We start from the raw sequence: 18,517 nt of genomic DNA on the forward strand, positions 1-18,517 counted from the left end.
TTTCAGGCTGTAGCATCCCTACTTCATGGATTTTCACTTTTTGCGGGAGGCCCTGGAACGTAATACATATATATCTCTGGGTTGTTGTAGGTTTTTCGGGCTGTAGCATCCCTATTTCGCGGATTTTCCCTACTTCGTGGATTTTCACTTTTTGCGGGAGGCCCTGGAACGTAATACATATATATCTCTGGGTTGTTGTACGTTTTTCGGGCTGTAGCATCCCTATTTCACAGATTTTCCCTACTTCGCGGATTTTCACTTTTCGCCGGTGGTCCTGGAACGTAGTACATATATATCTCTGGGTTGTTGTAGGTTTTTCGGGCTGTAGCATCCCTATTTTGCAGATTTTCCCTACTTTGCGGATTTTCACTTTTCACCGGTGGTTCTGGAACGTAATACATATATATCTCTGGGTTGTTGTAGGTTTTTCGGGGTGTAGCATCCCTACTTCGCAGATTTTTCCTACTTCGCAGATTTTCACTTTTCGCGGGTGGTCCTGGAACGTAGTACATATATATATATATTGGGGTTGTAGGTTTTTCGGGATGTATGGCCATGTTCTAGAAGCATTCTCTCCTGACATTTCGTCTGTGTCTGTGGCAAGCATCCTCTGAATACAGCAGGAACTATATTCAGGAGTCGCGGCATCAGGAAGGTTGAGAAACACTGGTGTAGATGAACCCTTAGCCAACTTTTAATAGAGATATCAGGATTTAGGATTCTTTGAAAATCAACCTAGATGGAGGTGGAGGTGTGATGGAGGCTCCACCTGAACATTAGGAAGAACTTCCTAACTGTGAGAGCTGTTTAGCAGTGGAACTCCCTGCCCTGGAGTGTGGTGGAGGCTTTGAAACGGAGGCTGGATGGCCATCTGTCAGGGATGCTTTGAATGCAATTTTCCTTTTTCTTGGCTGAATGGGGTTGAACTGGATGGCCCACGAGGTCTCTTCCAAGGCAGGGGAGGGGCCAGGATGAGGGAAATAAACTGTCAGTTGGAACTTTGTTGCATTCCCTAATTTATGCTTTTGAATTAAAGCCTTCCATAGACTCTATGATTCTATGAATCTATGGAAGGCTTTAATTCAAAAGCATACATTAGGGAATGCAACAAAGTTCCAACTGACGGTTTATTTCCCTCATCCTGACCCCTCCCCTGCATTGCTCCCGTTTCCATGGCAACCTTCTCCCAGATTTCAAGTATACACAAGAAAGGTCTATGATTCTAGCTGGCAGAATGGGGTTGGACTGGATGGCCCATGAGGTCTCTTCCAACTCTATGATTCTATGAGTCTATGGAAGGCTTTAATTCAAAAGCATACATTAGGGAATGCAACAAAGTTCCAACTGACGGTTTATTTCCCTCATCCTGGCCCCTCCCCTGCATTGCTCCTGTTTCCATGGCAACCCTCTCCCAGATTTCAAGTATACACAAGAAAGGTCTATGATTCTGGTTGGCAGAATGGGGTTGGACTGGATGGCCCACGAGGTCTCTTCCAACTCTATGATTCTATGAGTCTATGGAAGGCTTTAATTCAAAAGCATACATTAGGGAACGCAACAAAGTTCCAACTGACAGTTTATTTCCCTCATCCTGGCCCCTCCCCTGCATTGCTCCCATTTCCATGGCAACCCTCTCTCAGATTTCAGATATACACAGGAAATGTCTATGATTCTTATTGGCAGAATGGGGTTGGACTGGACGGCCCACGAGGTCTCTTCCAACTCTAGGATTCTATGACAACAACAAGGGTGCTTCCAGAATGGAGGCTTCTCTGCCTGCCTGATCCATTACTACTCCAAGACTGCCCCAGGGAGGAATTGTGGCAAAGCTTCTGTTCAGGATTCCATGTTGAGTCAGACTTGGCCGGCACCACCGATGTGTCCGTCTTCCACCTCACTCTTGCCAACTAGTTTGCCTAATTGACCAACTTTAATTGAGCCAATCCACATTCCGATACAACTGAAGTCGTCTTTGGGTTTGAGGAAATTCCCAATCCACCTCAACGACGACAACAACAAAGCCGTCTTCCATTCCAGATGGATTTGCGCAATGGGAGAGGCAGTTCCTACGTAACTGGGGATCTAATGCTCCTTGCCTGTCCTTGTTAGTCATGTACATGAGATTATTAGTGAGCTCAGGTATGTGGTAATCATATCATACACACGTGGTAATTTTTGTGCATGGTATCATGGTTTCAGTATTGGACTATGACTCTAGACTAGACACCAGACTTGATTTCCCCACTCCATCTTGGAAGTCCATGGAGTGACTTTGGTCAAGTTCTCAACCCCCAGAAATCCCATTAGAGGTTCACCATAGGGTGGCACAGTGGGTTAAACCGCTGAGCTGCTGAATTTGCTGACCACAAGGTCAGTGGTTTGAACCCAAGGAATGGGGTGAACTCCCACTGTTAGCCCCAGCTTCTGCCAAACTAGCAATCCGAAAACATGAAAATGTGAATAGATCACATGTCAGTAGTGGTTCGAATCCAGGGAATGGGGTGAGCACCCGCTGTTAGCCCCAGCTTCTGCCAAACTAGCAGTCCAAAAACATGAAAATGTGAATAGATCACATGTGAGTAGTGGTTCAAATCCAGGGAATGGGGTGAGCACCTGCTGTTAGACCCAGCTTCTGGCAAACTAGTCGTTCGAAAACATGCAAATGTGAGTAGATCAATAGGCACTGCTCAGTCGGGAAGGTAACGGCACTCCATTTAGTCATGCCGGCCAGATGACCTTGGAGGTGTCTGTGGACAACGCCGGCTCTTCAGCTTAGAAATGGAGATGAGCATCACCTCCCAGAGTCAGACACAACTGGACTTAATATCAGGGGGAAACCTTTACCTTTACTAATAGTATTATATAATTGCATAATTTCCAACAGACTCCTCAGCCTCTGGGGATGCCTGCCATAGATGTGGGCGAAATGTCAGGAGAGAATGCTTCTGAAACAAAGCCAGAAAGCCTGGAAAACTCACAGCAACCCAGTGATTCCGGTCATGAAAGCCTTCCGACAACACATTCAACCTTTATCTTTACTATCATGATTTTATTTTGATTATTGTTGTGTTATTTACACTGTTGTAAGCCACTCCGAGTCCCCTTGGGGAGATGGGGCAAGCTATAAATAAAGTCATTATTATTATTATTATTATTATTATTATTATTATTATTATTATACAGTTAGATCTTGTGTAATAATGATCACTTTTTTCATTATTCCAATGGGAAAACAGTGGAGTTTGAGCTGCGAAAGGAAATCAAGAGGCTCCAGGAATACAGGACAGCCGGAATCACCGATTTTTGCAGTGAGTATGCGCTGGAGAAATCCGCAAGGGGATATATTTTAATATTGTGCTGTGCTGATATTATAATATATCCTATACACATCTATTATTGATCAACTAGCCATCCACTGACACATGTTGCTGTGGCCCAGACTGTGTATATGTGTTTTGTATGTGTATATATGTGTGTATATATTTGTGTATATGTGTATATATGTGTGTTTGCGTATATATATGTGGTTTTGTGGAGCCCCCGGTGGCGCAGTGGGTTAAAGCACTGAGCTGCTGAGCTTGTTGATCAAAAGGTCGCAGGTTCGATTCCGGGGAGCGGCGTGAGCTTCCGCTGTCAGCCCTAGCTTCTGCCTAGCAGCTCGAAAATATGCAAATGTGAGTAGATCAATAGGTACCACTCTGGCGGGAAGGTAACGGCGCTCCATGCAGTCATGCTGGCCACATGACCTTGGAGGTGTCTACGGACAACGCCGGCTCTTCGGCTTAGAAATGGAGATGAGCACCACACCCCAGAGTCAGACATGACTGGACTTAATGTCATGGGACTACCTTTACCTTTTAGTAAGCAATCTGAATTGTATACATAACAAATCTATATAAATAAAAATGTAATGTTCGTTTGTGAGATTAACATAACTCAAAATCCACAACAAATCTATATAATCAATCTATATAATAATACAATATATAATAATTTTATATCTCGTATTACATGTAATGTTACTAATAATATTACAGTATAGTGGTATAGTACAATATAGTAATATAATAATAGTAATATTGTGCTGTGGTAATAATAGAATATATTGTATAAATAAATAATATTGATAATATTATAATGTAATGCAATATAATAGTACTAATAATACAATATATAATAATTTCATACCTCATATTGCATGTAATATTATGAATAATATTACAGTATAGTGGTATAGTACAATATAGTAGTATATTATAGTAATATTGTGCTGTGCTCATAATATCATATATTGTATACACAAATAATATTGAGGTTCTTGTGGGTTTTTTCGGGCTATATGGCCATGTTCTAGAGGCATTTTCTCCTGACATTTCACCTGCATCTATGGCAAGCATCCTCAGAGGTAGTGAGGTCTGGTTGTTTCCTTTGTGCTGTTTTGCTGTTGTTTTGCAGAGAGGAAACAGCCAGGCACATCTTAACACCTCTCAACAAAAGATTCCCCTAGACTCAGCCAGGCCTTCAAATGCTAATGAAGGTGGTCACTTGAAACATTCACACCTAGCTCCAGCAAAGAAGAGTTCTTTGCCCCACCCCAGCCATTCCGCAGATATATAAACCCAAATTCCAACAGATCTCACTACCTCTGAGGATGCTTGCCATAGATGCAGGCGAAATGTCAGGAGAGAATGCCTCTAGAACATGGCCATATAGCCCGAAAAAACCCACAAGAACCTAGTGATTCCAGCCATGAAAGCCTTCGACAATACATCAAATAATATTGATATTATAATGTAGTACAATATAATAATTTCATATTTCATATTACATGCATTATTATTATTAATATTACAGTATAGTCCTGAGCCGTCCTGAGTCTCCCCTCGGAGGTAGAGAAATGATGGAGTAGAAATACCAGAAATAAATAAATAATAGAGTATAGTGGTGTAGTACAATATAGTAATACATCATACTAATATTGTGCTGTTCTAATAATATAATATATTGTATACACAAATAATATTGATATTATAAGGTAATACAATATAATTCTAATAATACAATATCATCAATTTATATTTCATATTACATGTAATCATCCACATAAATTAGAATGTAATGTTCGTTTGTGGGATTAACATAACTGAAAAACCACTGGACGAATTGACATCAAATTTGGGGAAAAGACATCTATCAGGCCAACGAGTGACCATCACTCATAAAAACACTGAAAAACGCAACAGAAGGGACTTAAAAGGCCAAAAAAATGCATTATAACGCATGCGCATAACCACATCTATATAAATAAAAATGTAATGTTCGTTTGTGGGATTAACATAACTCAAAACCACCGGATGAATTGACACCAAATTTGGACACAAGACACCTCTCAGACCAACAAGTGACCATCACTCATAAAAACACTAAAAAACACAATGGAAGGGACTTTAAAAAGCCAAAATAGCAAGAAGACGCTACAGCAAAACCACACACACACACACACACATTAAATGCACATATTCACAAATATATACACACATATCCACATATATACATACACAAAACACATATATATGCAGACTGGGCCACAGCAACATGTGGTGGGGACGGCTAGTTACAAATTAATACTACAGTATAGTGGCGTAGTACCAATATTGTGCTGCGTTAATAATATAATATATTGTATGTATATATAACTTGTAAATTGCTATGAGTCTCCTTCGGGGTGAGAAGGACGGCATATAGATGTCGTAAATAAATAAATAAATAAATACTAACATTTATTTATATTTATTTATTTATTTATTACTGCGCTTGTATACCGCTGTTTCTCAGCCTACATTGGCGACTCAACGCGGTTTGCAACACTACAATAATCAACAATATTCAATATAAAAAGCATAAAAACACATACATAATATACAATATTGGGCCACCAATATCGAACCAATGCATCTCTTAACTAAAAACGCAGTCCAATTTCATCGTCTGTGATTACCAGTCCTTGATCATCAGATTCATTGCACCGAGTTAACCGAATGCTTGTTCGAACATCCATGTCTTCAGTCTTTTTCGAAACACCATCAGCGAGGGGGCTGATCTTACCTCTATGGGGAGGGCGTTCCAAAGCCGAGGGGCCACCACAGAAAAGGCCCTGTCTCTCGTCCCCGCCAGCCGCACCTGTGAAGCAGGCGGGATAGAGAGCAGGGCCTCCCCAGAAGATCTTAGGGTCCTGGTGGGCTGATAGGTCGAGATACGTTCGGATAGATAAGTTGGGCCAGAACCGTTTAGGGCTTTAAAGGCCAACGCCAGCACTTTGAATTGGGCCCGGTAGCACATCGGCAGCCAATGGAGCTGGTACAGCAGAGGAGTTGTATGCTCCCTGCGCCCCGCTCCTGTTAGTAACATGACTGCCGCCTGTTGGACTAATTGGAGCTTCCGAGCCGTCTTCAAAGGCAACCCCACGTAGAGAGCGTTGCAGTAGTCAAGACGGGATTGCTTTCCTGAAATCTCTAGGAAAGAGAGTTGAGGCCTTTCTCCCACTGAGGCCTCTCTCGCTCTGAGGGTTCTCTCAGACTGAGTCCTCTCCCACACTGAGGCCTTTCGCCCACATATATTTATATATATAAATATTTTAGAGCAGCCATCTCCAGCCAGAATGAGTCTCAGCTGAGTAAATGGTTTGAATGGGAGAAGTCAGGGCCTTTGGGGGGATAGAAAATCCTAGAGAGTTTAGGAAGGCATTAGAGGGATACAGTAATGACACGTCCAGAGTCCTGCTGGGGGCGAAAGGTAGTTTGAAAAAGTAACTTTCCAAGCATGGCACTCACCTGCCTTCTGTTGTCCTAGGTGCGAGGACGTACGACCGCCTCAAGAAAACGCGGGAGGAAGAGCGCCTGAAGCGCACCATGCTTTCCGAGGTCCTCCAGTACATCCAGGACAGCAACGCCTGCCAGCAGTGGCTCAGCCGACAAGCCGACCTGTACGTCCACCGTAAGGCTGGGCTCAATTGCTGCTTTTCAGTGAAGCTGGGTGTAATCGCTAACGAACAAATAACAAACAACAGGTTGATGAGGAGAATAGTATAATCATGGTGGTGTGTTTGGCTGAGTACCTTATTATACTGAAAATAGGTGAGTCTTGAGCGAGACTTGTATGAGAGGCTAATCTGGGAGAAGTCTGACTTTTAATTTTTTTTGTCTGAGACACTTTAATTTATTTATTTACAGTATTTATATTTAAAACATGTAACAAAATACCATCCTGTTCCAAAATATCTTCAGTCGTCTTCCTTGAAGTAAATCTTCATTTCCGAAACTTATCGTGTCAGGGCAACCAGTCGATTATATTACATTTCTAACAGAACAAAGCAAAAAAAAAAATACAAAATACAAAAATTGTGAGTTTTGTAGTTGATTAAATGTCCTTTGACCAGTATCTGGCCACTTGGAGTGCTTCTGGTGTTGCTACAAGAAGGTCCTCCATGGTGCATGATGCTCAGGTTGCATTGCAGCAGGTGGTCAGTGGTTTGCTCTTCTCCGCACTCGCATGTCATGGATTCCACTTTGTAGCCCCATTTCTGAAGGTTGGCTCTGCATCTCGTGGTGCCAGAGCACAGTCTGTTCAGCGCCTTCCAAGTCGCCCAGTCCTCTGTGTGCCCAGGGGGAAGTCTCTCATTTGGTATCAGCCATTGGTTGAGGTTTTGGGTTTCAGCCTGCCACTTTTGGACTCTCGCTTGCTGAGGTGTTCCGGCGAGTGTCTCTGTAGATCTTAGAAAACTTTTTCTAGATTTAAGTCGTTGACGTGCTGGCTGAGACCCAAACAGGGGATGAGCTAGAGATGTCTCTGCCTTGGTCCTTTCACTATTGGCTGCTACTTCCCGGCGGATGTCAGGTGGTGCAATACCGGCTAAACAGTGCAATTTCTCCAGTGGTGTAGGGTGCAGACACCCTGTGATAATGTGGCATGTCTCATTAAGAGCCACATCCACTGTTTTAGCGTGGTGAGATGTGTTCCACACTGGGCATGCATACTCAGCAGCAGAATAGCACAGCGCAAGGGCAGATGTCTTCACTGTGTCTGGTTGTGATCCCCAGGTTGTGGCAGTCAGCTTTCGTAATATATTGTTTCTAGCACCCACTTTTTGTTTGATGTTCAGGCAGTGCTTCTTGTAGGTCAGAGCGCGGTCCAGAGTGACTCCCAGGTATTTGGGTGCGCTGCAATGCTCCAGTGGGATTCCTTCCCAGGTAATCCTCAGAGCTCGGGATGCTTGTCTGTTCTTGAGATGAAAGGCACATGTCTGTGTTTTAGATGGGTTGGGGATCAGCTGGTTTTCCCTGTAATAGGCAGTGAGAGCACCTAGAGCTTCAGAAAGCTTCTGTTCTACCATCTCAAAGCTCCCTGCTTGAGTGGTAATGGCAGTAAAATTTCCGAAACTGGACACAAGTCTTTGTTATAAGAAATTGAACAAATAAGTGTTTATTTAAGGATTCTCAGGCACACAAAGCATAGTGGTTACACAGTCGTTTCTTCTCAGTTTTCCTTAGTATAGTTACAGTTAACTTTTATATCATGAACCTTTGAAACAGGTTCTATATAACTTCCTGGCTGGTTTATCTTCTTGCCAAGTTGATGTTAATAACTTGCTGTACTTTAAAATATTATTCTTTCTCGGTCTTCTGACTGGGTAAATACAATCTTATAGTTTCTTCACCTAGTGTAAATTTGTCTCCCAAAATACACTTTTACCCTCAGTTCCACTGACTAACATTTAGGCACAGTTCTGCCCTTTATTTACTTCAGCTCTGTCACAAAATATTACTGGGAATCCCTTTCCCTTAGCTCACAGGCTAGTTACTAATTCAACACTGGTTCATTTAACACTCCACGACGGTTGAATGAAAAGTAATGCCTCCACCTTCGTAACTCCTCAACAGATGGCAGTACTGGTATGCAGCAGGTACTGGCTTCTTCAGTAGACTCTCCTCTACAGTTCCATTTTGGCGGGAAGCTTTAGCATTGAATGGTTGTGTTGTTAAAGTGCAAAGTATGGAACCCTGTGCAGACGGTCGGTCAATGCAACTTAAACGATGTGCAGTCATTGAATTCTTGACAGCAGAAGTTGTCACTCAAAGGAGATTCATCAGAGAACGCAAGCTGATTATGTTGATTGTGTGGATGTGAGTACTGTGTGTCGTTGGGCGAGTAAGTTTAAAGATGTTGAGGCGGAAACATCTGACTTGTGTTACAAACAAAGTCGGATGTCCTATGACAGCAACGACCAAGTTTCACAAGCAAAAGGTTGACAGATTGATTCAGGACGATCATCGTATCACTCAGAGAGAAATTTCAAGCATAATTGGCATTTCACAAGAATGTGTGGGTCACATTATTGCTTTGCTTGGCTATCAGAAGATCTGTGCACGATGGGTACCCAGGATGCTGACGCCTGAAATGAAAGCGCACAGACGTGAAACTTCAGAGACTGGATCTCACCACCGTACGACATCCTCCAAACAGTCCAGATTTAGTACCGCCTGACTTCCATCGGTTCCTGATATGGAAAGAAGATCTGCGGGGACATCGTTATGCTTCCGATGAAGACGTTGAGAGAACTATGAGATGCTGGTTGCGGAAACAGAGTGTCGACTTCTTCTGTGACGGCTTCAGGAAACTTGTTCATCGTTGGCAGAAATGTATCCAATTGTCTGGTGACAGATCGATTCAGGACGATCGTCGTATCACTCAGAGAGAAATTTCAAGCATAATCGGCATTTCACAAGAACGTGTGGGTCACATTATTGCTTTGCACATTGGGTACCCAGGATGCTGACGCCTGAAATGAAAGCGCACAGACGTGAAACTTCAGAGACTGGATCTCACCACCGTACAACATCCTCCAAACAGTCCAGATTTAGTACCGCCTGACTTCCATCTGTTCCTGATAAGGAAAGAAGATCTGCGGGGACATCGTTATGCTTCCGATGAAGACGTTGAGAGAACTATGAGATGCTGGTTGCGGAAACAGAGTGTCGACTTCTTCTGTGACGGCTTCAGAAAACTTGTTCATTGTTGGCAGAAATGTATCCAATTGTCTGGTGATTATGTGGGAAAGTGAATCATGGTAGTTAAAAATCACATTCTAAGGATTATTTCTGCGTTTGAGTTATTAAAATATTCTCATCCAAACCCAAGTAACTCATCCAAACCCAAGTATCACTCAGAGAAAAATTTCAAGCATAATCAACATTTCACAAGAACGTGTGGGTCACATTATTACTTTGCTTGGTTATCAGAAGATCTGTGCACGATGGGTACCCAGGATGCTGACGCCTGAAATGAAAGCGCACAGATTTGAAACTTCAGAGACTGGATCTCACCACCGTACGACATCCTCCATACAGTCCAGATTTAGCACCGCTTGACTTCCATCTGTTCCCGCCAAATAAAGAAGATCTGCGGAGACATCATTATGCTTCTGATGAAAACGCTGAGAGAACTATGAGACGCTGGTTGCGGAAACAGAGTGTCGACTTCTTCCATCACTCAGATAGAAATTTCAAGCATAATCGGCATTTCACAAGAACACGAGGGTCATATTATTGCTTTGCTTGGCTATCGGAAGATCTGTGCACGATGGGTACCCAGGATGAGAGAACTGTGAGACGCTGGTTGCAGAAACAGAGTGTCGACTTCTTCTGTGACGGCTTCAGAAAACTTGTTCATCATTGGCAGAAATGTATCCAATTGTCTGGTGATTATGTGGAAAGTGAACAGTGGTAGTTAAAGAGCACATTTTAAGGATTATTTATGCGTTTGAGTTATTAAAATATTCCCATCCAAACCCAAGTAATGAAGGTGGAGGCATTATTTTTCATTCAACCCTCGTAATATTGAGACTGAAGACCTAAACCCCTTGGTCCTGCTCTAACATAGCAAGAACCAACCTTCCCTTTGGCTCCTCTGGCCAAAGACTAACTAACCTTTTTAAAAATGTCCGCTTTCCTCTTGTTGGCAGCTAGCTCCTCCCCCTTTGGCTCCCGATCTCAGCTAAACTAGGTACATTTCTATAGTAAACTTGGTTGCTTTGGCATAGACCTGGGTTTGCAATATACTGACCTTAATAAATATATTCAAAACCCATATTATAATTAGGTATTTTGTTACACTGGGCTTTAACTTGGACCCAAACCATGCTGAGCTTTCGAAGTGGAAAGAAACAGGCAGACAGAAAGTCATGGGAAAAGAGTTTGGTTCAATAATATGCAAATAAAGTTAATAATAATAATAATAATAATAATAATAACTTTTTTCACTTGCAGTGATTCCGGGTTGAGTCCTTCCATGCCAGTTTCATCCAATTCAGGTAGGTGTCTTTCTGAGCTTCATATCTATTGCCTTGTCAGTGTCAATGCTCTTAGAAAGGACTCAACTGGGTTGCTGTGAGTTTTCTGGGCTGCCTGGCCATGTTCCAGAAGCATTCTCTCCTGACGTTTCGCCTACATCTATGGTAGGCATCCTCAGAGGTTGTGAGGCATGCGTACCCGATAGGCTCAAATTTGAATACACCGAAAAACACAGCGGAAGGGACTTAAAAAGCCAAAAAACAAAAAATTAAAAATATATGACAACGCATATGTTAAACCACATATATATGTACAAACGCAAATATATGCGCACATATATAAACACACAAAACACATACACAGAAAGGGGGGGGGAAGGAAGGAAGGAGGGAAAGAAGGAAAGAAGGTAGAGAAGGAAGGAAGGAGAGAAGGAGAGAGAGAAAGCGGGAAAGAAGGAAAGAAGGTAGAGAAGGAAGGAAGGAGAGAAGGAGAGAGAGAAAGAGGGAAAGAAGGAAAGAAAGAAGGTAGAGAAGGAGAGAAAGAGGGAGGATAGGAGAGAAGGAAAGAAAGAAAGGTAGAGAAGGAAGGAAGGAGAGAATGAAATAAAAAAGTGAAAGAGGGAAGGAAGGAGAGAAGGAAGGAAAGAAAGAAAGAAAGAAAGAAAGAAAGAAAGAAAGAAAGAAAAAAGGAAGGAAGGAAGGAAGGAAGGAAGGAAGGAAGGAAGGAAGGAAGGAAGGAAGGGCGGAAAGAAAGAGACAAGAAAGGATGGAACCAAAGAGCAAAGGAAGCGAGAAAAGAAACAGGTAGAGAAGGAAGAAAAAAGAAGGGAAAGAAAAAGAGGGAGGGAAGGAGAGAAAGAGGGAGGGAAGGTTGGCCATAGCAACGTGTGGCAGGTACAGCTTGTGTGTGTGTATGTATACACACACACACACTAGCCGTCCCCTGCCATGCATTGCTGTGGCCCAGTCTGTGTATATGTGTTTTGTGTGTGTATATTTTTGTGTATATGTGTGTTTGTGTATATATATGTGGGTTTTGTGCATGCGTTGTAATTTTTGTTTTTTTGCTTTTTAAATGTCTTCTGCTGTGTTTTGCAGTGTTTTTATGAGTGATGGTCACTTGTTGGCCTGATGGGTGTCATGTGTCCAAATTTGGTGTCAATTAGTCTAGTGGTTTTTGAGTTATGTTAATCTCACAAACGAACATTACACACACACACACACACCTTGTTTGGAAGTGTTATTTCCTGTTGCATTGTGTGGTACTTACTTTGAAACTTTGTTTTTGTGGCTGCCACAAACTCTGTTGAATTGGTTGAGACTCAATGAGATATTCATAGCAAAATATGCTGTAGGATGTCCTGCAATCACAATTTTTTTGCAGTTGATTAACTTTTCCCATGTTTTTATGCTAGAACCAATTAGGAAATGACATATACAACCCAGGAACGAAATCCATGCTCTGTAGTGTAATCTTTGGACCTGAAATGAGGAATGCATTCCACTCGTTGGTGGTGAATGCCGCTGGGAAGGGCCCCAGTTGACATGGATGCGCTTTGGAACAACAATGACTCCTCTCTCGGGCAGCTCATTGCCTCACTGGGATCTTTCCCGTTAACATCATATTTCCAGTTATTTGATCCCGGGGCCTGGATTGACCTCAGCATGACTCACACGGCAACATTTCTGCTCTGTGATCTGTGCTTTGTTGTGGAAAGGTGGCATGAGGAAGAATGTCAGGCCAAATGAGTTCCAGCTGAACGGCACATGACCCAGTTTGCGTACCAGCAGAACCCAATTCTGTACCATTACATTCTGCAGAGTTGAACTACTAAAGGGTGAGGAATTCCACCCATCCTGTGATAACAATTGGCCTAACATTGCTTTTGTTGTCTCTCTATCCAGGCAGGAGAAGTGCCCCGCCATTGAACCTCACTGGCCTCCCTGGGACAGAAAAACTGAACGAGAAAGAGAAAGAGGTAAATGAGGAATGATTGGTAAGATTGTGGTATTATGCTGCTCTCAGGGTAGAACAACATGAGCCCAATCCAAAACCAATCCTAGTCCATTACAACCCTACTAAACCATGTACAGTTTTCCCTCACTTATCGCGGGTGTTCCGTTCCAGGAACACCCGCGATAAGTGAAAATCCGCAGTAAATGAGGAATGACCGGCAAGACCGTGGTATTATGCTGCTATCAGGGTAGAAAAACAGGAGCCCGATCCAAAACCAATCCTAGTCCGTTACAACCTCATTAAACTCTATACACCGTTCCCTCACTTATCCAGATATTTCATTCCAGGAACACCCGCAAAAAGTGAAAATCCACGATGTAGGGAAAGCCTGACTCCCCCTCTACTCCTCCTCTTCTTCCTAATTCTCCATCACCTTTGACAGGCTTTGAGGCGAGCCCTCACTTATCACGGGTGTGTCGTTCCAGGAACACCCACAAAAAGTGAAAATCTGCGATGTAGGGAAAGCCTGACGCCCTCTCCACTCCTCCTCTCCTTCCTTTCTAATTCTCCATTGCCTTTGACAGGCTTTGAGGCGAGCCCTCACTTATTGCGGGTGTTTCGTTCCAGGAACACCCGCGAAAAGGGAAAATCCGCGATGTAGGGAAAGCCTGACCTCCCCCTCTACTCCTCTTCCTCCTTCCTAATTCTCCATCGCTTTTGATGGACTTCGAGGTGAGCCCTCACTTATCATGGGTGTTTCGTTCCAGGAACACCCGCGAAAAGTGAAAATCAGCGATGTAGGGAAAGCCTGACTTCCCCTCTACTCCTCCTCCTCCTCCTTCCTAATTTTCCATTGCCTTTGATGAGCTTCGAGGCGAGCCCTCACTTATCGCAGGTGTTTCGTTCCAGAAACACCCATGAAAAGTGAAATCCGCAATGTAGGGAAGTCAGGGAAAGCCTGACTCCCCCTCTACTCCTCCTCCTCCTCCTCCTTCCTAATTCCCCATCGCCTTTGACGGGCTTCAAGGCGAGCCCTCACTTATCGCGGGTGTTTTGTTCCAGAAACACCCGCGAAAAGTGAAAATCCGCGATGTAGGGAAAGCCTGACGCCCTCTCCACTCCTCCTCTCCTTCCTTTCTAATTCTCCATTGCCTTTGACAGGTTTTGAGGCGAGCCCTCACTTATCGCGGGTGTTTCATTCCAGGAACACCCACGAAAAGTGAAAATCCGCGATGCAGGGAAAGCCTGACTCCCCCTCCACTCCTCCTCCTCTTCCTCCTTCCTAATTCTCCATCGCCTTTGACAGGCTTCGAGTTGAGCCCTCACTTATCGCAAGTGTTTCGTTCCAGAAACACCCATGAAAAGTGAAATCCGCAATGTAGGGAAAGCCTGACTCCCCCTCTACTCCTCCTCTTCCTCCTTCCTAATTCCCCATCGCCTTTGACGGGCTTCAAGGCGAGCCCTCACTTATCGCAGGTGTTTTGTTCCAGAAACACCCATGAAAAGTGAAAATCTGCAATGTAGGGAAAGCCTGACTCCCCCTCTACTCCTCCTCTTCTTTCTAATTCTCCATCGCTTTGACAGATTTCGAGGCGAGCACTCACTTATCGCGGGTGTTCCCTTCTAGGAACACCCGCGAAAAGTGAAAATCCACGATGTAGGGAAAGCCTGACTCCCTCTCCACTCCTCCTCTTCTTCCTTCCTAATTCTCCGTCGCCTTTGATGGGCTTTGAGGCAAGGCCACCAAGGAAAGGCCAGGCCCAGCCCTCAGGCAGGTAGGCGGGGAGGAAGGGAAAAGCGTGCTCATCCAGCCAAGGCCTGCTGTTGCAGCTGACGACTACTCCTGCAAGCTCTCCCTCTGCCTACCGACCTGCCTGCACCACGATGCCCAGTGACGAGAACCAGCTGGTCCCCAAAGAGTTGAGTGGGCCCAAGGCCGGAGGCCCAAAGGTGCTGGAGGCAGAGGAGACAGGGTCGGGAGAGCAAGGCCCCGCTCATCTCTTTGGGGATCAACTGGCTCTTCTCGCTGGGCACCGTGGCACAGGCAGGCCAGGAGGTGGAGGCGGAGGGAGAGAGAGGTTGTAGGAGTCGCCATCAATGGGGGTCGTCGTCAAAGAGGTGAACAGGCCCTCACCCTCCCAACACTGTCCCTCCACTCCCAGCGCCTTTGGGCCTCTGGCCTTGGGCCCACTCACGTCTTTGGGGACCAGCTGGCTCTCCGTGCTGGGCATTGTGGCGCAGGTAGGCAGGCAGGGAGACGGAGACAGGGGGAGAGAGAGCTCACAGGAGTCATCATAAGGGGTGACATTTCAAAGAAAGGAGCTCTAGCTTCCCATGCGGAGACATGAGAGAAGCCTCCCCCAGGATGGTAAAACATCCAGGTAACGTCCTTGCAGACAGCCAGTTCTCTCACACCAGAAGCGACTTGCAGTTTCTCAAGTTGTGGGTGTGAGCTCCTGTCTGTCAGCTCCAGCTTCCCATGTAGGGACATGAGAGAAGTTCCCACAAGGATGGTAAGACATCCAGGCAATGTTCCCTGGGCAACGTCCTTGTAGATGGCCAATTCTCTCACACCAGAAGCGACTTACAGTTTCTCAAGTTGTGGGTGTGAGCTCCTGTCTGTTAGATCCAGCTTCCCATACGGGGCCATGAGATAAGTCTCCCACAAAGATGGTAAAATATCCGGGCAATGTCCCCTGGGTAACGTCCTTGCAGACAGCCAATTCTCTCGCACCAGAAGTGACTTGCAGTTTCTCAAGTCATGGGAGTGAACTCCTGTCTGTCAGCTCCAGCTTCCAATGTGGGGACATGAGAGAATTTCCCACAAGGATAGTAAAACATCTGGGCAAAGGATAGTAAAACATCTGGGCAATGTCCCCTGGGCAACGTCCTTGCAGACAGCCAATTCTCTCACACCAGGAGCAACTTGCAGTTTCTCTAGTCATGGGGGTGAACTCCTGTCTGTCAGTTCCAGCTTCCCATACGGGGCCATGAGATAAGTCTCCTACAAGGATGGTAAAACATCCGGGCAACGTCCCCGGGCAATGTCTTTGCAGACGGCCAATTCTCTCGCACCAGAAGCGACTTGCAGTTTCTCAAGTCACTCCTGACACGAAAAAAATGAAGTGGGAGGGAGAGGACATGCCACAGGGTGCGTAAATAACCTCTTGCTTTCTCTCCCAGCTCTGCCAGGTTGTTCGTCTGGTCCCTGGAGCGTACTTAGAGTACAAGGCGGCCTTAGTCAATGAGTGCCACAAACAGGGAGGCCTCCGGCTGGCCCAGGCACGAGCCCTGATCAAGATCGACGTGAACAAAACCAGGAAGATCTACGACTTCCTCATCCGCGAAGGATGCATCACCAAGGCGTAACGGAGGCGCCTTTGGGACTGCTTGGACAGCAAGGACCTTGAATCTCTTTTGGAGTCGTGATTTTGGACATTTGCAAAGGAGGATTGTTGTCCTCATACTGTGTTTCCTTCTCCCCTGTAACTTTGGTATGATGCTGCTGCTATGAATGCGTATAACGTGGGATTAAAAATCTGAATGGGCATAGTGGTCTGCAAACACTTAGAAACAAATGCGGTCATTGCTAAGAGTCAACACGGATTGATCAAAAACAAGTCATGCCAGACTCATCTGATCTCTTTTTTCAGTAGAGTTACAAGCTGGGTAGATGCGGGAAATGCCGTGGATGGAGCAGATCTGGACTTCAGTAGGGCTTTCGATAAAGTCCCCCATGACCTTCTGGCAAGGAAACTAGTCCAATGTGGGCTGGGCAAAACTACGGTTAAGTGGATCTGTCATTGGTTAAGCGGACAAACCCAGAGGGTGATTCTCCCCAATGCTTCCTCTTCATCCAGTACGTGGGTAAAAAATCTTGGAGTCCTCATGGACAAGTTAAACAAGAGCCAACAATGTGAAGCTGCAGCTAATAAAGCCAATGGGATCAATACGAGCCTAATGTCTAGACCCAAGGAAGTCATGCTCCCTGGATCTAGACATGTGAAAATCCATTAAATCCATTTGGCCTGTATAGTGTCTAGATCCAGGGAAGTCATGCTCCCCATGCTCTCTTCTGCCTTGGTCAGACCACACCTGGAATACTGTGTCCAATTCTGGGCACTACAATTGAAGGGAGAGGTTGACTCTAAGCTGGAATGTGTCCAGAAGCGGGCGACTAAAATTATTACGGGTCTGGAGAACAAGGTCTATGAGGAGCGGCTTAAAGAGCTGGGCATGTTTAGCCTTCAGAAGAGAAGACTGAGAAGAGATATGATGTTGTTGTTTATTTGTTCAGTTGCTCCAACTCTTGGACCTCATGGACCATCTCACGCCAGAGCTGTCGGCCATGGCCACCCCCAGCTCCTTCAAGCTCAAGCCAGTCACTTCATAGAATCCTAGAGTTGAAAGAGACCTCATGGGCCATCCAGTCCAACCCCATTCTGCCAGGGAACAAGCTTGTTTTCTGCTGCCCTGGAGACTAGGACGCAGTGGAACCATGGCTTCAAACTACAAGAAAGGAGATTCCATCTGAACATGAAGAAGAACTTCCTGACTGTGAGAGCTGTTCAGCAGTGGAACTCTCTGCCCTGGAGTGTGGTGGAGGCTCCTCCTTGGGAGGCTTTTAAACAGAGGCTGGATGGCCATCTGTCGGGGCTGCTTTGAATGCAATTTTCCTGCTTCTTGGCAGAATGGGGTTGGACTGGATGACCCACCAGGTCTCTCTTCCAACTCTAGGATTCTATGATTTGCTTCTTGAGCCATCCAAGAGGGGATTTTTGCTTTGGTGCTCCAAACGGCATAAATGCAGAACGGCTGCTCTTGGAGCACATCTTCTGTGTGGGAGAAGCAGACACAAAGCATTTCCCCCTCCACTTATATGTGCCTGATTTAAAACCTGCCTCTTTCAAGAGGTTCGGCACGTGCTGCTGCCATGTGTTGAATTATGCCATTCCGAAATCACACCATTCAAAAGAGATGAGGGGGAGAGTGTCACTTTAGACGCCTGTTTGGAGCACAATAGGACTATTCGTCACCTCTTTCCCAAGTGTCTTCTAAGTTCTGCATTCGCAATTCAGATATTGGCTGGAATGATGCTAGTATAGCACAAAAGACCAACACAGTATTTTCTGTTCGTCATGGGGCGCAATTCTGTCGTTGGTGGGGTTCAGAATGCTCTTTGATTGTAGGTGAACTATACATCCCAGCAACTACAA

General features: G+C 44.9%; 1 protein-coding gene across 5 annotated transcripts in view; it reads left to right on the forward strand.

Moving 5' to 3' along the window:
* The window catches only part of TADA2A (transcriptional adaptor 2A), a 43,215-nt gene extending 26,366 nt beyond the window's left edge, over positions 1-16,849 (forward strand). For all 5 annotated transcript variants that reach the window (XM_067472027.1, XM_067472026.1, XM_067472030.1 and 2 more), the window contains 5 exons: positions 3,237-3,308; positions 6,850-6,982; positions 11,322-11,365; positions 13,250-13,323; positions 16,485-16,849. In XM_067472027.1, coding sequence (XP_067328128.1) covers positions 3,237-3,308; positions 6,850-6,982; positions 11,322-11,365; positions 13,250-13,323; positions 16,485-16,670 — 509 coding nt within the window. In that variant the 3' untranslated portion in view covers positions 16,671-16,849. The remainder of the gene's footprint in view (positions 1-3,236; positions 3,309-6,849; positions 6,983-11,321; positions 11,366-13,249; positions 13,324-16,484) is intronic.
* The last annotated feature ends 1,668 nt before the right edge of the window (positions 16,850-18,517 follow it).

The sequence above is a fragment of the Anolis sagrei genome, chromosome 11 (genome assembly GCF_037176765.1).
Source record: "Anolis sagrei isolate rAnoSag1 chromosome 11, rAnoSag1.mat, whole genome shotgun sequence".
Lineage (NCBI taxonomy): Eukaryota > Metazoa > Chordata > Lepidosauria > Squamata > Dactyloidae > Anolis > Anolis sagrei.